Raw genomic sequence first — 24472 nt, forward strand, 5'->3', positions numbered from 1 at the left:
AGCATCATTTCATTTCTACTTAACAATAACCTTGTGGGTAATGGGACCCACAGGTGGTACCCCTTCACATTGTTCGCACAGCCCAAGCACTTAATTTTCCCCAGTTTCAAGCTCTACTCGTGCTTTGGATTCCTTGAACTGGCAACAACACATTTGACTTCCTCTTGATGTAGTACACCCACAATCTCCTGGAGTAAACTTTGATTCTCCTAGTGATAACTCTGGTGATTCCCTTACATCATAATAAATCAAGTCTTCTTGTGTTTTCTTTTTCCTGGTAGTCAAACTAACCATCTGCGATCTATGACTATGTTTGTTGGCTTACCACACAGTGCTCGCGTAGAGGTAAAACAACCTTCTTGAGCCCGAGTAAGAGATTACGTTCTGCCTGGATTTGCAAACTTCGCTCTAACTTATACCCAAGTTTATGATGTCACGTCAACACTGCTTCTTCTTGACTTGTCGATGCAATCATTGCATTAGCATCCTGCAACGTATCTCCAAAAGCACATACACATCTGCCATGATCTTCTGAGCTTTCATGACTTACCAGATCTCTACTCTTCATCACAGAATATCTTCGTCCTCCGAGGTATTTGCCATACAACCTTGTGAGGTTGATGCCTCAGAGTTCTTTCCTCCATTCTTCAAATGCCAACAATCTTTCTTCACATGCCCTCTTTTGCCACAATGGTAGCATTTAAGATGCTTCTTACTTCGAGACTTTGATCTACCATGAATCTGACTCCCACTAGATCCACGTTCTGTTGATCTGCCTCTCATCATCGTCAAAGCCTCTGCTTGCTTTGCATTTTCCACCATATCCTCTTTGTTCTTTCGCCTGGATTCTTCTTCAAGAACAGCTCCGGCAACATCCTCAAAGTGTAGGAGGTCAACAACGTTGTAATTTGTAATGTTGATGACAAGTTGATCATACGAATCAGGTAAACTCTGAAGTAGAAGCTCCGCGCGTTCATTTTCAATTATGTTGAAATCTGCCGCTGAAAGTTGGGCAAACAATGTATTTAGATTGTTGATGTGGTCTGTCACCGATGTAGACTCACTCATTCGAAGAGTATAGAGTTTTCTCTTCAAGAATATTCTTGTGTGAAGTGACTTAACCTCGTACAGGCTTGTAAGAGTATCCAAAATCTCCTTCGCTGTAGTCTTCTCCGCAATGCTGGATAAAACCACATCTGTCAATGCTAAGTGCAAATTTGCTATAGCATTGTTATCTATTTCCTTCCACTTTTTATCTGTAATGCCGACAGGTTTTTCTTCAATTGCTTCTAGACAATTGTCCTGTTTCCACAATGAGAAATTTTTCCCATTGAACCTCTCTATCTTGTATCTTGCTGTCATGGCCTTAAAACCGACTTATGCACTTCTCACTATGAATAGTACTGTCTACTGGAACAATGGAAACAGACCGTGAACCAGTGCACCAGGTAATTCCCAGGAAAGAGAGGTGGGTCACTAATGGACACGCTTAAGTACCAAGTCTTTCCTAGACATGCACTTTCACACTACCACACTTTATCCACTATCACAGCACTATTCTAATGACAATAACAGCGAAAGATAATCACACAAACGAACCAACAGCTCTGATACCACTGTTGGGTATCAGAGTACTAGCACAAGTACTCACAACTAAAATACAAGATGAGAATAAAGGAACAAAAATAGATAATAGACAACGAATATAATTTATTCAAGAAAAGGAAAAATTACATATCATTCTCTCTAATCCCAAGGAGAAAACAATGACAACCCCTCTCTTGGAAATAGAAGAAACTAATACAAGGAGAACCTTAAAGGAGAAACTAACATTCTCTCTTAGAGGAGAAACTACTATTCTCTTTTAATTCTTCTCTCAAGCAAATAAAGCAAAAAGGAATAAAAAAGGAAGAGACTTTGGGATGATTTTCTAAGGAAACACTGGACTCCTTTTATAACATTAAAAGTAAGCCCCAAAATAAGTTCCCATCCATGTGGGACTTCTTTTCTCACAAATTTTAGGCACGATTTCCTTTGATAGCACTAATTATAAAATTTCATAATAATTCATATTTCGTAAAAATTATTTAACAAATTTATAATGAATGCAGCAAAAACCGGTTCAAATTGAACTACAACATACCTTTTCATTTAATAATTTTCCATTATAAACTATTAACAATATTTTCGTAAAAATTATTTAACAAATTTATAACAAATGCAGCAAAAACCAATTCAAATTGAACTACAACATACTAATTTGTTTTGGTTTGGATTTTATATTAAATTAGGCAAACGCCCTAGGTGAAACAAAAAGAGGGAAAAAATCCCCTATCAGCTGCTACAACTCTTGCATATTTCATGTCAATACAGTCCAAACAGCACATACTAAAAAATGCAAAATACTATTTTGTAATAACCATCAGTCTTCAATAGTTTCAAAAGGAAGGAAAAATAATGTTCGGTGAAAGTATAACCTAGCAGTAATATCCTAATCCAGTTCTCAGTTCACCAATCAAAGTTCTCAGCTCACCCATCAAACTGGAAGAAACCTAACATTTACATCCCAACTTTGGGATCGCGAATTAAGAACCAAAATTATTGTCCCTAAACAAATTTACAGAGAACACGAGTCCATCAACTTTAGAACACCATAATCACGGCCTCTTCTTGAATGACTGGAAGCATCAAAAGAAAAAGGAAAAGTTAAACACCAATAATCACAATGTCAGTAGTAGCTGGTTTTATATTAATTTGAAAGAATACAACCTCCGAGATGTCCTCCGACAGGTCCTTGGCCTGTTCCATTAGCTCCTGCTTCTTCTGATTAACTGCCAGAATATATAACACAAGTGTGAAACAGATCTGTTCATAAGGTCAATCAAATATCGAAAACCAATCATTTTTCTCCTATTACCTTTGATAGAAATATCTTCAATTCTTCTTGATGTCCTCACTGCAAACCTCTGAAATGCTGGGCTGGGAAACCACAAAGAAACATCAACACGAGAGGTCTGATTATTTTTGAAAACTTGCTTTCCATAATAATTTAATTTTTATATTAAAAGTTGAGAGCACAGTTTAATGTTTTTGTTTCTCTTGTTCCCATCTCAAACCCAACCATTACTTTTCCCTCACTCACTCCCATACAGCTGCCAACAAAGACTCCCAAACTTATTGAAGCCTAAACCTAAGTCATTTGACAAATTCCTAACAATAATGCACCGGAGAGGGAAATCAATGCGCTCCGATGGGACAGGGGTCAGAAAAAAACGTTAACTCTGAGTGGGATTAGGATTCTGTATCATACAGTTGAATACTTCAAATTTGAGCAGGATTAGGATATCCGCCTTAAATAGCATAGCCACCAAAGAGGCGATTGCCCTGGTAATATCTCTGAACTCTGAAGAGAAACAAATATTGTTGGAGAGCATAGAAAAACCTTTCAGAAGAAGATGGTTTACCTTGATCTTAAAAAACTTATTTTCAAACAAAAACTATCAAACAAGTTTGAACACATTAATTTGTGTAAATCAATTCAGAAAATAATATTTCCATGAAATAAACAAAACAAAAAATTAAATAAACTGCCCAAGGTGGAATCTTGAAAGGATTGAAGCTATGCTCCCCACTCCATCCACACACACATATAATAGTACTCAAAAGCCTTAAAAGAAAATAACACAACTTAAACACTTAAGCAAATTAAGTTAATTCTTGCAGTAGTTTATGGAATCATTACAAGATTATGCTAAAAAAAATAAATAGATATACACAACAGAGGGTGTGAGGAAGAAGGATTTCAAACCGTATCTGATGAGAAAAATAGGGAGGATAGATCAGAAGAAAACATGGGTTAGAAAGCTCATAAAATGGGGATAATGATGTGTTTTATCACTGGGAACTATAAATCACAATATAGGCTGCAACAGTAGGAACAACACAAATTCGTGACACAATACACACGTAACCATAAACAATTACAGCACATCACACGATTAATAATCCTAATGTCAGGTTTTTCTGCAATTAATGAATGTTACGAAAACATAGATATGGAAACGATAATCTGTCAATTACATAAATGTAGTAATATAGCCGTGTCATCCCATGGGGACTTTTCATGCTGAAGCATATAGACAAGGTTAATTCAATTTCAAGGTTTCCAAAACTTGTAGTTTTTCCATGCTTTTCTTTCTGCCCTTGTTGGAGCCCCTCAATGAAAAACGAGTGTCAGCAATAAAGAACATCAATCAGAATCTTAAAACAATTATGTATGCTCGAGTTAACACACTACCATACGATTATGTATGCTCGGGTCAATAACAAAATTACAATAAAACAAAGTAAAGAAGTGGTAAAAACAGACACCTGTTGGCAAGCCCATTGACAACCACCTCGTTCACGACGTAAGAGACAACCCTTTGCATGAAATTCGCCATGTTTAATTCTCAGCTTCAAACTGCAAACGATTCAAAATCATTTTCCAAAATCCAAAAAATTCAAAACCGCCCCAATATTAAAACTTAGTATGTGACAATCACTGTTTTTTCTTCCCTAATCTGAATTTCTTCCTGCTGAAAAAGTGAAAATACTAGAGAACAATAACCAAAAATAGGGCATCAAAATCGAAATCGAACACCGAAAACAGAACAGGTAAAACAAAATTGGGTATTAACCGCAAACCTTGATATGAGAGATCGTTATGGATTGAGATGGGAGAATCTGAAAAAGGGGCTAAGGGTGAAAACTAACCTTTGAGCTCCATTTATATCACATTTCTTGGGCAAACTTTGGGCAAAAGTTTAAATATATTTATTTTAGATGGGCTTAGTTACGTAACTTTATATAAATATAAATATATATTATCCAATTTTTTAAAAAAGAAAATTATCTTGATTTAGAAATATTATCTACATTATTTTTGTTTCATTGATTAAATATTAGTTACATAAATTTAAAAACCAAAAAGTAAAGTAAAATTTTATCAAAGACAAGAAAACTCTTAAAAATAATTAGGATCTAAAAACATAAAATTATCGATAATTATAAAATTTGTTTCAACGTTTTGGTTAAAATATTTTACTAAATATATGTGTCAGTGGGATTAAAACTATATTATTTTTAATAAATATACAAATTTAAAATATGTTAAACTTTTTATAGAGATTATAGTCAACATTTCCTCAATATTTTGAAAGATAAAATATATATTTTAATTAAAAATATTTAGACATGCATTAAGCTTGTTTAGCCATTTGAAATTTATATTTCTTTTAATTATTGTTAGAACATTAAAATGAACTACTTTGTTCCATGCAACCTTTATTCTGTTATTATTTATTGAGATGAATTAACTTGTAAGAAATAAGTGATTATGTATAATATGTAATTTGATAAGTTTTTTGCGAAGACATTTTATATTTTTATGTGCAACTCTTAATTTTCATATTCCTTTTCAACACCTATGATATATATATTCTAAATTATGAAAAAATACTTTGTTAGTAATAATTACTTATCGCAATCAATTGTGAACTCTACTAATTTAAAAGAAAGAAAAACATAATTACAAAATAGAGAGAAAAGTTGTGTAAGCATATATATCATGAGTGTATCAAGTGTAATCGTTAACTCATAAATAAAAATTAAAAATATTTAAAAATACAAGAGGACAAATTAACAAAAAATAAAAAATAAACAATATAAAAATTATACTGGGACTGAAAATCATTTAGTAACTCTAACCTTAATAACTTATGTTGGTTTTAACTGAGTGATTTATAAAAAAACAAAAAATAAAATAAAATATATGTGAGGTTAATGTTTATAAACCAAGTCTCAAGTGAGACTAAATTAAACAATTTATTGGTGTTTTTACTCAAAATTTACCTTATTGATCTAAGATGGTTTGGATTTGTCATTTTATTTAAACTTTAGGTCACCCAAATAAGAGTTCTGATGAGATATTTCTGAGTATTTGAATATTGATAAGTATTTATAATCCGAGTTTAGTTTATATTACTATAAATATCATTTTTTTTTCTTATTTTAGGATATTAATATTTCATATAAATCTCTCTTAGATAATTTGTTTAGAAGATATTTTGGGTCCTTATGTAAAATTGGTAAATTATAAATTACCAACAATCTCATGTCACACAAAAATAATCAATAAAAATTATATTAATAGTGCTACATATCTCCATAAAGATAGACATTTTTAACGGTGAACAATGAATCGTTGACAATTATCTTTAGCTATTATGAACAAGTTCTATTGAGATATAAAAGCATAAAAGAAAAAGAAAAAAAAAAAACTTATCATTTATTAGAACCAGAAAACTGATACAATCTTTATTACTTTGCTTCTAATATTCATCAAATGTGAGTAAAATTGAAAAGCCAACTGTTTTCTTGAAATTTGATTATTCTCTACTTAAAAATGTATAATTTAAAAAAAAAAGTTGTTTCAAACTAAATATAATTGTTCAAAAATTTATAATCTGGTAAAAATTTGAAAACCATAAAAATGTTTGATTTTATTTCTTCTGGAACTTTGTTTTCAATAATAATTTGGGTTAGTCCAGCGGGTTTAAAAGTTGTTTTTCAAACCTCCTTTTACTTATACACCCCCTTTGTTGTGCCCCTTTTATATGTGGTTTTTGTACTTATTTATAAAAACATATATTTTCCAAGTTTCTCTTGATTGTGATCAACATTTTGGCATTTAATCTAATGTTAAAAATTACATCTAAAGATTAAATTCCAGAGTATATATTTTATTATTTAAGTATTTCAGAATTTGATTTTTGAAATATAATTTTTACATTTCCAAAACTGAATAAATTTTAGAATATACATATAGATAAAAGAACTTCAACAATTAAAGATGTTCCACAAATAAAAAGATTTACAAAATAAACAGAAAAATTGAGTGCTGCATTTATTATGACAGTTTTTCTGTTTCTGCATGAGATTTTAATTCAGACATTTTAACACCAAAGGCTTTCTTTATTATATATATATATATATATATATATATATATATATATATATATATATATATATATATTTTCATAAATTTCAATTGCTTGTTCTTGACAGCCATGAAAGCATCTTCCTTTCCCCTGCATTATGGTAAAACATTGAAACATTGAAGAAATAATTAGCTTCTTTGATTTGAATGTGAAGTGGAACACAATTTTTATTAACTTGACACCCCTTCAATGTCACTGTGTGACCATGTGATCCTTCTGGTTCAATGGTTCAACAATGTGCTATAATGTGAACTATTCATGAAACATGTATATTTGCATATCACACAGACATTTCAACATGAATAATGTACACAAACAAACAAAATAGTTGACATCTTCATGTCACAAGTGTTGAAGAAAAAAAAAAGCATGGATCTTTATATTTGTTTTGTTACAACATAGCCAAAAGTATTTGATTCCACGTATCAGGAACACCAGGCAAACACCAGTGTATGCAATCTGCGTTTTCTGGATTAGCCCTTTCTTCTTCAGTCAACAATTTTCCTCCAGTTTCAGTGTAAACTGAGGAATGGCCATCAATTCTGTACTCTGATAACTGTGTTATGTTGATGAATGTCACTGGAACTTTCATTTCCTCCACCACTTTCGACACCACACTCATTATTCTCTTGTCAGAACCAGTTCCCCAGTGCTTCTTTTTCATCACTGGCTTTGTCTCATTGAAGCATTTCACACCTTCCATGTTGCCCCAGTCTTGGCTTCTGAGAAACAACACACTCGACTTGTTACAATATTGAGCATTTTAGTGAGCAATATAAAGGAAGCAAACAAGTACTTGACTTATAAATTGTTTTTGGATGAAACTGATGGTTGTAGTTGATGGCCAAAACTAGTTGAAGTGCTTCAACTTGATACTATAAAGGATGTGAATATTTACCTAACTAGTATTTGAACAGGGTTGTAGAGGATTTACTGTGAATCCAAACATGCATTTAGCTTATAGCTTAAGTTGTTGCTATAATAATAAGTTGGACTTAGTTTTCTTAAGAAAGAGACCTTGTGTGTGTTGGTGACATAGTGGTGAAAAAGACCCTGGTTTTGTTTGGATTGATGGTTGAGTCGATCCAATTGGCCCACGTTTTCAAAGCCAACTTGTAAGCAATTGGGGTGTCAAATTCTTCATACCCTTCTTGTCCATTGGCAAAGGAACCCCATCTGAAATTTGTAAAGTTGAGGTCAGATACAGACACTGTTTTCTTGCTTTTTATTAATGATCAAATGCTGAAAGAGAATGTTGAATGGTTGCCATGAACAACAGAAGAAGAACAGCAGAAATATTATGCTGATCTAGTAGTGAGTATCAGAGAAAGTTTACATTGTTTTTATCCTAATACCACTCATCCACCATACGTAGGTGTTGAATACAAGGATGTCCACTCCTGTCCAGTTTGTGGCTCTTTCAGCTATGGCATCCACTTTTATTATCCTTTTCCTTATATCTATGATGTCAATGTCACTGTTGGACTCCACAAGATAAGGGGCCCAATAGAATTCTATGGTGGCATTGTATGCCTGTGAAAGCACAGATACAAAAAAGAACTAGCTTGAGATTTCAGAAAAGAAGCATGATCTCTCAGAGTTAGTGTGTTTATTTATTGTGTTTGTGTCGATTAAGGACACAACTTAGATGTACTTTCAAATGTGCTTTTTCTGGTATTGTTTTCTAATTAGAATTGGAGTCTGACATTTATATTAACATTTGATAAAATATTGTATCGAAGTGAAGCTCCAATTCTGATTGGAAAACAACAGCAATATGTAAAACTGCATCTAAGTTGTCTGAGTTGAGCCAACATATTTAACCATCATTTCAGTCAAGTATCAATACCTTAGCAGTGAAAACTGAATGAACTCTCCCCAGTCTCATAGATTTATGCTTGTGAGGTATGATCCATTCTACCAAGCAGACAAAAGATTCCCACTGGTTTCTCTGCAGTGAATCTCCAACAAATAGCAGTCTTTTCCCTTGAAGCTTTCTGAGGGCTAGCTCTGGGTTGAAACTGCAAAACATAGTAATTTTGGAATGTACTTTACATCAACTAAACATACATTTTTATGATAAAAGATTGGCAAGTTAGAGTGTGGAACTAACCGTGGCAAGGTGCAATCTTCTGGCTGCCACTCCCAATGGCGATAGTCAGAATCATTCCTCCCATTCTTGACACAAGAAAATTGTCTATCTATGTATGGACAGCTTATGTCAGAGTAGAGAGGTGTTACTGAAGAGTTAAACACCCATTTTCCATTGGCAACATTGCACTCCTCAGGGTCAAAATCAAAACTGTCATCAATCCATGATGATGCATTCGCATTCACATTCACAATCACAACCTCTTCATCTGCAGTTTTGTCACCTGCATCTGCTAGGACAATCATGATATGATGAGATATAGTTGCATTAGAATCAAACTGATAATTGAGAAGGTGACTGACTTACTGGACTTTGGTTTGGTGATTTGTCTAGGACATGGTTTGAACTTGAAAATGGAGTTGGAAGAGAGGAAACTGAGTCTCTCTGCATACAAGATAGCCACAAAAACAAGAACACAGGTTGTGATGATAATGATGGGGAGAGGAAGTTTTCCTCTGGGAGGCTTCATTATCCCTGAAGGGATCATGGGGATTAGTGGAGCTTAACGGTAGGAAGAAAGAGTTAATGAAGTGGTGCTCAACACAACAGAATGATGAGGACATTGTAGAAAGGGTTTAGAGGGGGAGGTTTTATGCATTTTTGAGTAGGAGTGAAGTTAAAGCATAGTATAGTTTGGCATGACTAAAAAATGCTAAAAGATACTGGAGGTTAAGGAATGGGTTGAAAGGCTAACATCTTGGCACCTCATACTTTGGTCATGTAGAGGAACCTATGCATGTAGCCACACATCATGCTTTCTGGTTTCTACATCATTAAGTAGACCCAGTAGAATATTCATTGGGTGGGAAATATACTATTCTTGTCAAGTTTCTGTCTCTCATATCAGCACTTGAATATTCAATAGATCTGTTCTCACCATCAAGTAGATGATGGTCCCAAATGATTACTATACTAAATTGTGTCTTACTCCATTTTAATACATTACTTTTTTATGTACGGTATACACACATTGTGTATCAGTTGATGAAAATTGTCTCTGTAGTGTACTCAGTTTGTGCTAAAAACTTGCTCTGGAATATCAGAATTCATGTAAGTGAAAATTTGACTTAGACTCAGTAGATAATTTCTTCTGAAAAACTGAAGTTGTTTAAGCATTAAAAAAAGGGATTCTTTCAAATTATATGGATATTTTATAAAAAAGTCATTGTCTAAAAATTTTATATCAAGTCGTTAAGGTATTTGAGTAATTATACACCTAACTTAATCATGATTCTCTATTATCCTCCATTTAAAAGGAGGAATCATGTTCAGCAATTGAATGCTGTTCTCTACTGAAACAGCTACCAAACAAAGAATGTTAAGATCAGAAACCATGTTTGAATATATTCCTCATTCCCCAAGCATGACTTTCTCTGTTGCATAGAATAAGTCCAGTGATATTGCTCTTCCACTGTACACTGATTATGTAATTTATGCAAGGTTGTTCCATTATTGAGTGGGACATGATAGCTTCCAATTTGTTCTTATTTCAATACTCAACTTATCCTTTCCTTTTTGATAGCAACTATTGGTTGCATGGGCAACTTTCTTTCTTTCCACCCTGTATGTCCATTTGGCCTTTTGTGGTTTTGGAGGAATCTTGAAAATACTTGAAATTTTGGACATCGATATATAAATGCTTGAAATTTTTTGTAGAAGAGGTCATGTTTCTTAGTAGAGATGGCTATTCATGCTACTTGTAATAGTGTTGTTTGATTTCTTAAGAAATTTCACCTTTATGCAAACAGTGAGAAAAGTTTATTCAAATGCACCTAGTTACCAAGAGTGACTAAAATGGACCGATTTGAAATGAAGCAAGACAGAGAAAAAGGGTGTGAAAGTAAAGAAAAGAAACAAAGTCTGAATTGATTAAGTAAACTTCTCAAAAAGACAAAAATAATCTATGGTTAAGGGATGAATTGCGTACGAGATTGAAAGTAGACAAGAATACACAGTTTGATTGTACTTGAAACTTAGCATAAGAGGGAAACTTAGCTAAATTTGATAGTAATGAAAAAGGATTTTGTTTCTATACATGGTACAATGATTTGCAAAACCACTTTTCTTAGATAATTCTTTTTCACTTTGAAATTGAGGGATGGCTGAATTATTTTGCCATATCCAAAAAAAGTAATTAATTGCCTTAAGATCTTTATGCTTATAAATTTCAATACATTTCCTAACACAAATTATTTTGGCACTAAATTTTAAATTTAGATAACTTATTATATTTAAAGTATTATCTGTTTTAAATTTACGATTTTGTTCTTAAAAAATTCTTTAAAATACCGAAAAAAGAAAATGTATTTAAATTATTCTGGTCTATAGTTCTTACCCCACCATTTATTTCCTTGAGCTGATCTTGGTAATTTGAACATGTGCCAAATCCATTAAAGGTTGGTGAAGTCATTGAGAAGAAAAATGAGTAGTAACATGCATACCAGCCAATTTTATATAGGTCTAATAAAGTGTGCACCACTTGTCACATAGAAAGTTATTATTGATTTTCAAGAGCAGGTAATTATGAAGATCATTGTTTAACAAAGTGGGGTGTGAGGAGTGTGAAGGTTGAGCTGTTTTTGTGGAGAAGTTGGAGAGCAGAAGAAGATGAGAATAGCTTCCAGAGAAGTAGCAAAGCAGCAATGAACCAACCCTAATATTGGAGGCTGTAACAGCTTTGAAATTAATTTCATGGTGAAAGCCACCCATGATCTTGGCTTTGAAAAAGTTTCCAATGAAGAAATTGACATTACAACCTATATAATACACACAGTGGTTGCACTAACCTAGCTAACCAGACCGTACTGAAAATCGACATCCTTAAATTAATAACAATCAAAGTGTTGAATCAGATTATCATAAACAATAATCATTAATCAACTCAACAAATCCTCAATGGGTGACCCTGTGATAATCATTAGGCAATAGAAACCTCCGCTGTAATCCAGCATCAACATCAAACTCATTGCTATAATTGGGTATAATGAATAAAGAAATCCACCACTTGCAATTTCAGGGAATTTTGATTAATCTGTTGCTTGAAAAGTGGATTTGACCTAAACCCATTACGTCAACTTTCTAATTGCAGGTAACACAAATTTCCGTCTAACTTTCTTTGCATACAATCTTTATCTTCTTTACAAGGCACAAAGAAAATAGAAATATATAGTTTTTGGTCAATGGAGAGGGTTGAAATAGCGAGTTTTCTTTTAGTCACAAGAAATATTTATTTTGTCAAATTCAGAACCAGCTTTTGTTCTTTTCTTGCTGCGCCACGTGGGCCTTCAACAAATTTTGTTCTGAAAATCTCATATTGAAAATCAGGTTCTTGAAATTCTAGAAAGTTCGCTCTAGAGAATTTTTAGAATAGAAGATCCAAAAGTTACCTATGCGAATGCTAAAATGATTATTCTAAAAATTATGAGGGTGCATCTAGAAGTTATGGGAGTGCAGGAAGAAAAATGAAACACTAAATGGGCTTGTTATTGGCAACCCCTATCTTGCTATTTCAAACCCCGAGACCACTAAAACAACTTCCCTCCTCTCCATCATTTCTGCCTCAAGTGTTGTACCTAAGCTCACCGAAAACTTGACCACCGCGAAACATCACCCCACCGCTGCATGCGTCCCCACTGTCACCAGTGGTTCTGGCCAAAATGTTTCTTTTCCCAAACCCACGACCACCTCCGGTTCTAGGTCGTTGTTCCTCCCTTCTGCGTTTCTTTGAGCGCAGTTGTTACTCCTTTCCCGTGGTAGTGCCCCCTTCGTTCCACAGGTAAGTTATTTTGTAATTTTTTTTATTATTTATATCTATAATTAGTTTTGTAAATTAATTATACTTGGTTTTTATTTTTTAAAATTAGACATATGTTTTTCATTGAATATTACGAACATATCTCTTGTTGAACGTATTGGTATCGAGTCCATTCGACTCCTGATAATTATTATATATATTTAGTGTTCGAATTATTTAATATTATGAACATGTGTCTTGATTAACGTGTTGGTATTGAGACCGCAGGTGTATGACCCCAATAGTTATTATTTTTATTTAGTATTGGAGTTATTTTTCGTTATGGAGTGGATTAGAGTTAATTTATCACGTATAAGTGATTATTATGAAAAAGGGATTAAGGAGTTTATAGAATTTTCTCATGTCATGCTGGAAATGCAGAAAATAGAGGAAGGATAAGGTGTCCTTGTGTGAATTGTTTGAATGAGAGAATATTGGATGTTGTCGAAATTAAGGAACATCTTTTATGTGATGGATTTTTTAAGAATTATACAATATGGATGTGACATGGTGAATTGGAAGACATTCAATTGTGGTGAAACACATGAATATGTGTACTCGACAATGGAAGATATATTAAAGGACATATGACTGAATATTTTTAAACCTAATATCACTCTTTAACAAGATGAATATGACAATATAATGTTAGAGAACATTCTTTCTTTGTTTTTTTCTCTTCAAGAATGAATTTTAATTTAATTTAATACTTCTTCTTTTCTTTCTCTTGTTCTACATCTTCTTCATTTAAGTCTTAATATTTATAGTTGCACTATGCCATTTGATTGTTGACGTAGAATATCTTCATATCTTCAAATATCTTCGCCATTCTTCACTTTCGAATTTTCAATCAAGTGTATTACTTCCCTGAATTAACAGTTCTTTCCTTTCAATCCATTCAACAATTTGAGTTTTAAACATTGTAATGTTGTGACTTCAATCATCAAAATATACTTTTGCAATCTTTAATTTGCAGAATCCTTTTCTTCTTTCATGACAGGTTAATATTCATATGACAATATTTAAACTAATCAATTAGAGAGGATTCCAAAATACTTCCTTATATAGATAATTTGATATTCAATCAACTTTCTGGATTTTCTTCAAATATATCTTCAATAATATTTTAATTATCTGTTGTTTATATAATCAAATCTTAAGTCATAATATCTTCAAATAATGTTGAGACTTGTTGCACAATTTTTTTATCAACTTGGATAGATTTCTTTTGCAAAATTCTAAGCTGAATTTGTACGATCAATATGATACTCGTTTAGTGCCGATTCTTTACTTGTCTAGTCATCCTTCCAATTAGGTTGTGTATGACTAGTCTAATAAGTGTTTCATACTTTATGGACTTCTTGGGACCTGGTGTAGGATTCTTGAATTTCTGCACGAAAGACAATAATTTCAATTAGTGTACAAAAAGACAAAGTTGCAAAGTATTTGATTCAATGCAATAATTATTGTTTCCCAATTAGTTGTAATACACCCTCTATCAATGATATTGTCAATATGTTTTAACCTTGAATGATATGAGAGATCGAGTGATGGGATGAATTGCACTTTGACTATTACAATACAAAACATATTTTTCTTGAGATAATCCAAACTTTTATAGGAATTTTTGCAATCACAAGAGATGACAACTTTAATAGTAATATTCCGTCTTTGAGAAGATATAGCAACACTTTTTTTTGGATTGTCATGCCCTTGCTTTCCTTACAAAAGTCATAAGATAACCATAAATAAATCTTTTAGAATTCACAGCACCAACCATGTCTACATCTATGTAACTATTCAACACATACTTACTACTTATAAAACACAAAAAACTCTAGAAATACTTTTAAGATACCTGACCATGTTAATATCAAACACTTGTTCATTGTACATCCTCAACTTATTTGTAATTATAAAAATTTGAGAAAATTAATCATTGATTGATTATTGCTTGCAAAATTTCCCACTCACACCATAGAATAGTTGTGCTTGTTTTACTCTAGTAATGTCTTGGTATTTTTGTTTTAAAGAATTCTAAACGTCCTTAAAGTTACCCTTCTTTGAAATTGTTTCAAGCACAGCTGAACCAGTTACTTGAATATGATTTTTCACATTTAAATCTTTTAACTTAAGATCTTACAAAGTTCCTTCTCATTCTTTGTCAATATGGCATTAAATGCATGTTTTCAATATGACAAACAAAATTTCACAGTAGATTATAATAGAATACCTACGTGTCGTTTGTTAGAAAAAGTAGTTTACGTGACCTTCATATAAAGTGTAGAAACAAAATATATATAGACACAATTTTTGAAAATGACTCAAGGATGAAAACATAATTTTTAGTAATGTAGAAGGTGGTAAACATTTTTAGGTAATTAATAATCCATGAAAAATATTTCTCACAAAATTGACTACACAGATGCACCACATACATGTAAAAAATGTCATTACTATTTATTTAGTTATAAAGTATAAATAACAACATAAGTTAAATTCAAACGGTAGGAGTCTAATTTACCTCTAAAATTAATTAAAAATGTCATAACTCATTGATACATAATTGGAACGGTCACGGTAAGATTAATAATACACACAAAAAAAAGGAGTTGAATCCAAACATAATACAAATTATGAAAATACCATTTATGAAAAAACATTAAAGTATAAACATATTAATTACTATAAATAAAATAAATGGATTAAATATAATTATTAATATTAATATAATATATTATAAATAATGAAGGAAAATGGTGGTAAAGAGTGATGGTTTTCGTGTGAATATGAAGGAAACAAGGTGTTAAAGACCAAGAAGCGGGTTGTTGTTGCTACGCGTGGTGAGGTATGTTTTCTACAACTTAAAATTATAAACTTTTGTTGGGAGAAAATATATATTTTTTCCATTCACACGTGCAATACAAATTCGTCAAAATATTTCAAGTGTTATTCAACCGTTGGAAAAAAAGGTTACGAGATATTTGCAGACAAAAAACGTTTGATTACGGATATGTAATATATTCTAAAGATAAGAATTTTAAAAATAAAAGAGACATATGTATTAACTAAAATAACATATTTTGAATAATTTTATTTTCAATTACATATTCATAAACATCATAATTGAATTATATTTATTCATTTATAATATTACAATATTCAGTGTTATTATTGTTGTATTAATATTTCTATATTTTCTTATCATACATTTTGCCTAGATATATTAACTTTCAATGATCTAATTGTTTATTAAATGTAATTAGCCTGAAAATTTGAATTCTTTATTGAATATAGTTATCTCGATCAAAAGTACGACAGAAGACTTCTTAACCAGCATCTGAATATGGAGCACATGAAATGAGACTATGCTACAAAAACTAAAAGTAGCAACGTTTGTAATGTGATACAGAATGTTCATATTATAATTCAGGAAATCTTGAGGAGTGAATGTGGGAAAGGAATAACATAAATGTTGGAAATTCTTCATAGACACATCATTTTGATTCATTCACACTACAAAGTGACTTTAAACTTCGAACAATATTCATTTATTGTTGGAGTAAATGGAACTCTATGTGATTGTTTTAAATTAGAATTATGTCTCATTATTCTTGTATGTTTCAAGTGATCCACTGGAAAGACCGATCACAAGATCACATGATGACTCATTGTCCAAATTTCAAGTTCTAGAGACAGTGACTATTAACATCATCCCACACTGAATGCTAATTGAAAGTTTTCGAACTTTTTGTCTAGAACTTTGTTATTCTTGGCAATGAGAATCCATCAAATCTTCTTCCATATCTTCATACCCTTGTGCATTATATACTTGAATATCATCATCAACGTAGCAACATCACACAGTCTTCACCATCAACAACTCTTATTACTTCACTTGAAAGACAGCCTTGTATTCAACCCAGCCACATCCAAAAAAATGGTTTACTGGAATCAAAGCAGTGATTGCTGTCAATGGAATGGAGTAACATGCAGCAAGGGCGATGTCATTGGTCTTGACTTGAGTCAGGAATTTATTTTTGGAGGACTAGATTATTCCAGTCTCTTTGAACTGGAATATTTGCAGAGGTTGAATCTGGCTTACAATCATTTCAATTCTTCCATTCCTGTCAACTTTGGCAAGCTAAAGAGTTTGAGGTACTTGAATTTATCAAATGCTGGATTTCATGGCCAGATTCCAGGTGAGATTTCTCATCTGACAGATTTGACAACACTTGACTTGTCAACACCACTTACCTCACAACCTATTCTTAAACTCCAGAATCCAAATATTGCAATGTTTTTGCAGAATCTTGAAAACATCACAGAACTATACCTTGACGGTGTAAAGGTATCTGCTGAGGGAAAAGAGTGGTGTCATGCTCTATCTTCCCTTCAAAATCTTCAAGTGTTGAGTATGTCATCATGCAATATCTCTGGACCAATTGATTCTTCGCTAGCAACACTTGAGAAACTCTCAATAATTAGACTGAGTCTGAATAACATCTCAAGTTCGGTGCCAGAATTCTTTGCAAATTTCTCCAATTTGAATGTCTTAGAGATCAGCAGTTGCTCATTGACTGGTCTTTTTCCAAACGGCATCTTTCAACTAAAAACCCTAAAGGTTTTTGATATATCAAACAACAGGGATCTTCATGGAGTTTTGCCAAACTTCTTACCAGATGCCGCTTTTCACAGCATGAATCTTAGTAATACAAATTTCTCTGGTAAGTTACCAGGTTCTATTTCAAATCTCACTCAGCTTGTTCATTTGGACTTATCTTTTAATAGGTTTACTGGTCCTCTTCCATCTTTCAAGATGGTAAAAAATCTCAGATATTTATCAATCTTGCACAATAATCTGACAGGAGTTATCACTACAACTCATTTTGAGGGACTGGAAAATCTCCTCAGTATCGATTTAGGAGATAACTACCTTAGTGGAAACATTCCCATGTCTCTTTTTACACTTTTATCTTTGCAAGAGCTTACACTTTCTCGTAATGGACTTGATGGTTTATTAGATGAATTTCCAAATGCTTCTTCTTCAAAATTAGAATTGATTGACTTGAGCAGCAATAGTTTGAGTGGCCCTATTCCCGCATCTATCTTCCATATTAAAGGACTTCGTTTCCTACAACTTTCTGACAATGATTTCAATGGCACCATAAGGCTTGATATGGTTCAAAGGCTTCAAAATTTGCATACATTAGGTCTTTCTAACAACAAATTATCAGTTAATGTAACTCTTAATGATGATCATCTCATTTCATCCTTTCCCAGCATGAAATATTTATTGTTGGGTTCTTGCAATTTAGGAGAATTTCCGGGGTTCTTGAGAAACCAAACACAAATAAATGCTTTAGACCTATCCAACAACCAGATTCAAGGAGAAATACCAAACTGGATCTGGAGATTTAAATCTCTGGTTTATTTAAATCTTTCCAACAATTTTCTCACAAATATGGAAGGACCCTTTGATGATCTGAATTCCAACCTATACATCCTTGATCTTCATTCCAATCAACTCACTGGATCAGTTCCCACTTTCACAAAATATGTGAATCATTTGGACTACTCAAACAATAAATTCAGCACTGTCCCACTCAACATAGATAAGTATGTTCCTTTTGTATACTTTCTCTCCCTTTCAAATAACAACATCCAAGGAAAAATCCCTGAGTCCTTTTGTAATCTGTCTTCTCTCCGGTTACTTGATCTTTCTTATAATCGTTTCAATGGCCTCATCCCCAAGTGCTTGATGAGAAGGAACAGTACCCTCCGAGTACTAAATCTTTCTCAAAACAAACTCCAGGGATATGTTTCTGACACCATTTCAAGTTCATGCAGTTTAATATTCCTTAATCTCAATGGAAATCTCTTGGAAGGTGTTATCCCAAACACTCTTGCGAATTGCAAGAATCTACAAGTCTTAAATCTTGGAAACAATATGTTTGATGATAGATTTCCTTGCTTCTTAATGAAAATTTCCATCCTGAGAGTGCTGATTTTGAGGTCAAACAAACTCAATGGTCCTATAGAATGCCCACATAGCACTAACAATTGGGAGATGCTTCACATTATTGATCTAGCCTCCAATAATTTCACTGGTATTCTCCCTGGACCAGTTTTGAGAAGCTTGAAACAAATGATGCTATCTGAGACCAAACCCCAAGAGAAGTACGAGAATCTATATTTTGATATGTTTGATAATCATGACATTGTGCTTTACAATAGTTTGTTGTCGAATATCAACAAATTGCAAGTAATAAAATTGCACAAATTGTTGGAGACTGAACCTTACGATGTTGTTGTCCACCTAGCTAATTATTATCGCTTTACTAACGAAAATGGCGGTCGCTACATGGATTCAGTTACAGTTGTGTACAAAGCTTTGCAAATGGAGTTGACCAAAATTCCCACTATATTCGCTTCCTTGGATCTCTCCTCCAACCATTTTGAAGGTCCAATACCTCAAGAACTAGTGAGTTTGAGAGCGCTGAATGTTCTTAACTTGTCACATAATATTTTTTCAGGCCACATCCCCTTATCAATCGGAGATTTGAAGAATATAGAATCCTTGGACTTGTCAAACAATAGTTTGAGCGGAAAAATCCCTTCTGAGCTAGCTGGTTTAAACTTTCTAGCATACTTGAATCTCTCATTTAACCATTTGTGGGGGGAAATTCCCACAGGTACTCAAATACAAACATTTGATCCAAGTTCTTTTGAAGGCAATGAAGGATTATGTGGGCCACCACTAAGAGATTGCAGCAGTGTTAGGGGGGGACATTCATCTCCAACACCAGCATATGAAATGCATGGATCAATTGACTGGAGTTTCTTAAGTGTAGAACTGGGATTTATCTTTGGCTTCGGAATTGTTCTCCTCCCCCTTATTTTGTTTGAGTGCTGGAGGGTTTTGTATTGGAAGCATGTCGATGACCTACTTTACATGTTTGTTCCTCAACTTGGTTTCCTTTATGAACACCATAAAGGACAAAGGTACAGGTCTTTAAGGTGGACTGGATAGGTTATCTAATGATGGTAAAACAAATAAATCTTGTACTATGTTCTACCATGTTTGCGTTTGTGTTTTTTTCTTATGTTTCTGATGTATTGTGGTGAATAAGGAGTTTGTGCGTTGTAATGGTGTACGGAGCTAAACTTAGCAACAGAATTGCTTTATAATATATGATGCTTTTTCAAGAAAGCATCGAGTTTGTTTGGGATTCATATACCTGCAATGACAAATCATAACAAAAGCAACTGCATAATTTATAATTCGAACATTTATTTGTTTGGAAAGAATAATAACAATAAACCTTAAAAACTAGGTTTAATAAGTCAAAAAAAAAATGAAGCATATTGTAAAGAAGAGTAGTGAGTAGAGGGTAGTACCATTTCCAACATAGGAAAAGTTGTCCCATATGCTTGGCTTCCTGCCATCTTCATTTGCTGCACCTTCAACCTTTCAGATCACGCCAATCACAAATTCATAACATATGAGAACAAATTCAGCAAAGAATCACAAAACTGGGACAGTGAAGAGTGTGAAAGAGACAGAGAAGAACCTGGTAAGCTTAGGTTGATGCACCAAAGACGAAGTCAGGAGGGAACTGGTCTCCTATATAGGTGAGGAGGAGGCAATAGAAACCTCCGCTGTAATCCAGCATCAACATCAAACTCATTTCTAAAATTGGGTATAATGAATAAAGAAAAAATAGTTTTTTAATCTATAATATAAAATTTATTTTTGACTATTGTACCATCCAAAAACTTTTTCTAAAGAAAAATTTAATTTCTGTACAATTTAAAAATTATTTTTGACTTTTGAATTATACGATCCATAATAGCAAAATATTTTTTCTTACATGGCCCCAAGAAGAAATATGCAGGAAGAAGGTTTCCTGTAGTCATTTGTTCAACATGTTATCATAATAGGGTTTTTCTTCTTACACCCCCCATGATTGTTACCAACATTCCAGACTAACAGTAAAATGACCAAAAGATTTTTCTCTCTGCACCATGGCACTTCTGTTATCATCGTCTCTAACTACACCTTTGTTCTCTGTCGCCGTTGCACATTTATAGACTTAACTCTGCCGCAAACTCCTTAAAACATATCAACAACATACTCTAAACATGGATACCAAAACAGAAAAAAGAAAAATATAGCTAACTAATCACACATTATGATAGGTTAGCACAGAAAATAGAAAGGAAATCAGAAGGTATGAGAATATGAAGGGAGAAATTTTGTATTTAACATTTGTCCCCCTTTTTCATATGGTAAATTGGTCTCCTCTGAATTCGTTGTGGTCTTGCATCATTTTCTATTTTCTTTTGAATATTCTCTTTGCTTAGTTGTTCCACCATAATAGGCATGTTAGGAGACATAATCCTAACATCTCCTCCTTCTGTGAGAGTCACCTTATCCTCAAGGTGAAATTAGGCTTGAATTTGTTCTAAGGTTCCAAGGTGGCCTCTTCCAAAGGAAGAACCTGCCATTGAATCAAAACTAATTGTTGTGGAGCATCAGTGTCAGAGGACAACTTCCAATCTAGAATAGCAGTGGGAGTGAGGACTGGTTGATTGTCTTCAATGTCAGGGGGAAGAGGTAGTGGTTGAGGAGAAGGAAGGGGGCCTTGGTGAGGCTTGAGAAGACTCACATGGAACACATTATGTATCTTGGCATTAGAAGGAAGCTCCAATTTGTATGTCACGTCACCTATCTTTTCAAGAACCTGATGGGGGCCGAAGAACCTTTTCTGCAACTTTCCAAGGTACTGACTAGTGATAGAGTGTTGACGACGTGGGCGAAGCCTTACGTAAACCCAATCACTGATGGAAGTGAACATCCTGTCAATGGGAATCAGCCCATCGTTTCATGGCATGTTGTGCTTTGAGAAGATTGGACAGCAATTTGCAAAGAATTGCGTCGCGGGAGCTGGTGTCAAATTGCGCTGTAGCATTGGTAGTAGTCATATCCAAAATTTGAGGGATGTTTGGTGGAAGAAAACCAAATGTAACTTCGAATGGAGTGAAACTAGTAGAGGAATTAATGGTGGTGTTGAAGCACCACTATGCCCATGGAAGGAATTTGCCCCATAAAGATGGTTGGTGATGGACAAAACAATGCAAATATTGTTGGATAATTTTATGCGACCTCAGTTTGTCCATCCATTTAAGGATGGTAAGTTGTGGACATACACAGCTTTGTGCCACTCAAATGAAATAGTTTGCGCCAAAAGTGACTGAGAAATATAGAATCATGGTCTGAAATTAAGCTCCGAGGAAGGCCGTGTAATTTGCACACCAAATTAGTGAAGAGATCAACAACTTTAGTGGCGGTGAATGGTCGAGGCAACATACCAAAATGTGCACCTTTAGAGAACCGGTCCACCACAATCAAGATAGTAAAGTGGTCCTGAAACGGGGGCAGTCCAATTATGAAGTCTAGAAAGAGATCCTCCCAGCAGCGTGACGAAGGCGGGATAGGTTGTAACGTTGGGTGAGAATTTTCATTTGCTGACAAGTGGTGCAATGAGCAACGAAAGAGAAAACATCTTTTCGCATACAATCCCAATAAAAGTTAGCCTTGATTTTAGCCAATGTACGAGCAGCCCCTGGGTGACCAGCCAAAGGGGTTGAGTGAAACTCTTGGAGGAGCAAGGGAATCATAGAGCATGACTTAGGAAGCCAAAATTTTCCCTTATATAGTATCAGGTCCTGTTGGATGGAAAAATCAAGGAACATGGAGGGATCTTGCAGAATATGATTCTTAAGATCCAAAAAATTAGCATCAGAAGCAAGAGTGTGCTTAAGGTCTTGGAGAAAGTCCATTTGAGACACAAAAATGAGGAAAAATTAGTCTGCATTAGGTGAAACACAGGAAAGTGCATCAGCAACGGTGTTTATTTTGCCAGGTTTAAAATGAATCTCAAAGTTGAAGCCCAATAGTTTGGCTACATATGATTGTTGGTCAGGAGTAGCACAATCTATAAGAGAAATTCCTTGATGGCTTGCTGATCAGTGTAGATGACGAAGTGGCAGCTGAGCAAGTATTGGCACCATTTCTGAACAACAGATGTGATAACCTAGAGTTCTCTTATGTATTCTGATGAATTACGCAATTTAGGGCAAAATTGCTTATTGAAAAAGGCAATTGGGTGTCCCTATTGTGATAACATGGCCCCCATACCAAAACCGGAGGCATCTGTGTGAATAATGAAAATTAGATCAAACTATGGCAGAGTCAAAACTGGTGTGAAAGTAATAGTGGTTTTAAGGTTCTCAAACGCCATAGTAGCTAAAGAAGATCAAGTAAAGTTATCCTTCTTAACTAAATCAATTAAGGCAACAACAATAGAGGCATACCCCTTTACAAATCGGCTGTAAAACCACACAAAGACTTCAAAGTGGTGGGTAAGGACCAATCAACGATAACTTGGACCTTTGAAGGATATGGTGTGACACCCTGAGAAGAAACTACATGACCCAAATATTGAATCGATCACTGCCCTATGAAACACTAGGCACCCTCAAGATGAAAATTGTTTGTAAGTAGCAATTGGAAGGTTGTTTCCAAATAAGAGATGTGCTCCTCCAAGGTGGGGTTTATATAAGAATATCATCAAAAAAGACGATAATAAAACGACGTAAATGAGGGTGCAATAGGTCATTCATGGTTGCCTGAAAGGTAGAAGGTGCATTGCACAACCCGAATGGCATGACCTTGAACTCAAAGTGGTTGTTGTGGGTGCAAAACGCCGTTTTAGGAGAATCATTGGGCAACATGAAAATTTGGTGGAAACCTGCAAAGAGATCCAGTTTCGAAAATCATGTAGCACTACCGAGTTCATCTAAAAGCTCATCGATAGTAGGAATCAGAAATTTGTCCTTAACAGTAATTGCATTGAAGGCACGGTAATCGACGCAAAATTGCCATGTACCATCCTTCTTCTTAATAAGAAGAACAGAGGAAGAATAAGGACTTGTGCTCGGCGTATTGAATCCCGAGTGCAACATAATTTGAACTTGAGCCTCAATTTCTTGTTTCTGAAAGTATGGATAACGGTAAAGGCGCACTGAAATGGGAGCAGTGTTGGGTAAGAGGGTGATGGAATGGTCGATGGAAGAGTGGTTGGTGGGAAAAACAGAGAAGAGTAGGTGGTGAGTAAGTGTTGTAGTTGAGGGGTCAAAGAAGAAGGAATAACAGTATCAAAGGGCAAATGAGGTATATGTGAAATTTAGAAATGGATGGAGGGAGAAGGCTCGAGTGTGAGTTGAAAGAGGGCATCTAATCTGTTGATTTGTTGTAGGCGTTTAAGTTGGTGGACGGTGATAGGTGTAGGGTTTCGGCTTTGTTCCCCCTTGAGTTCTATCATCCGACCCTCCCACATAAATCTCATGAAAGGGCCATTGTAGTCCATAATGAAAGGGCTAACTTGAGTAAGCCATTAAACCTTTAAGACTACATCAGTG

At 34.1% G+C, this 24472-nt stretch overlaps 3 protein-coding genes and 1 long non-coding RNA gene across 5 annotated transcripts; 2 read left to right on the forward strand and 2 right to left on the reverse strand.

Moving 5' to 3' along the window:
• Positions 1-2336: 2336 nt before the first annotated feature.
• Positions 2337-4801, reverse strand: LOC114183368. 2 transcript variants are annotated; one of them, XM_028070380.1, is made up of 5 exons: positions 4756-4801; positions 4372-4462; positions 2918-2979; positions 2770-2831; positions 2337-2678 (listed from the first exon to the last, which is right to left on the reverse strand). In XM_028070380.1, the coding sequence occupies exons 2-5, from the start codon at positions 4440-4442 to the stop codon at positions 2658-2660; spliced, it is 216 nt and encodes a 71-aa protein (XP_027926181.1). In that variant the 5' UTR covers positions 4443-4462; positions 4756-4801; the 3' UTR covers positions 2337-2657. The 2 variants fall into 2 exon arrangements, with proteins under 2 accessions (XP_027926181.1, XP_027926180.1); XM_028070379.1 differs by having other exon boundaries at positions 4687-4793.
• Positions 4802-7293: 2492 nt separating this feature from the next.
• On the reverse strand, positions 7294-9921 carry LOC114183772 (protein trichome birefringence-like 3). The gene is made up of 6 exons (XM_028070899.1): positions 9499-9921; positions 9154-9421; positions 8890-9061; positions 8377-8573; positions 8058-8216; positions 7294-7762 (listed from the first exon to the last, which is right to left on the reverse strand). Exons 1-6 carry the CDS (start codon positions 9677-9679, stop codon positions 7432-7434), a joined length of 1308 nt encoding a protein of 435 aa, XP_027926700.1. The 5' UTR covers positions 9680-9921; the 3' UTR covers positions 7294-7431.
• Positions 9922-12722: 2801 nt separating this feature from the next.
• On the forward strand, positions 12723-16862 carry LOC114186218. Its single transcript, XR_003604992.1, has 3 exons — positions 12723-12967; positions 15781-15833; positions 16283-16862. It is a non-coding gene; the product is annotated as an uncharacterized LOC114186218 (long non-coding RNA).
• A 63-nt stretch (positions 16863-16925) lies between these two features.
• On the forward strand, positions 16926-20018 carry LOC114184330 (receptor-like protein 7). Its single transcript, XM_028071642.1, has one exon. It carries the CDS (start codon positions 16926-16928, stop codon positions 20016-20018), a length of 3093 nt encoding a protein of 1030 aa, XP_027927443.1.
• Positions 20019-24472: the final 4454 nt, after the last annotated feature.

Source organism: Vigna unguiculata, chromosome 5 (genome assembly GCF_004118075.2).
Source record: "Vigna unguiculata cultivar IT97K-499-35 chromosome 5, ASM411807v1, whole genome shotgun sequence".
Classification (NCBI taxonomy): Eukaryota; Viridiplantae; Streptophyta; class Magnoliopsida; order Fabales; family Fabaceae; genus Vigna; species Vigna unguiculata.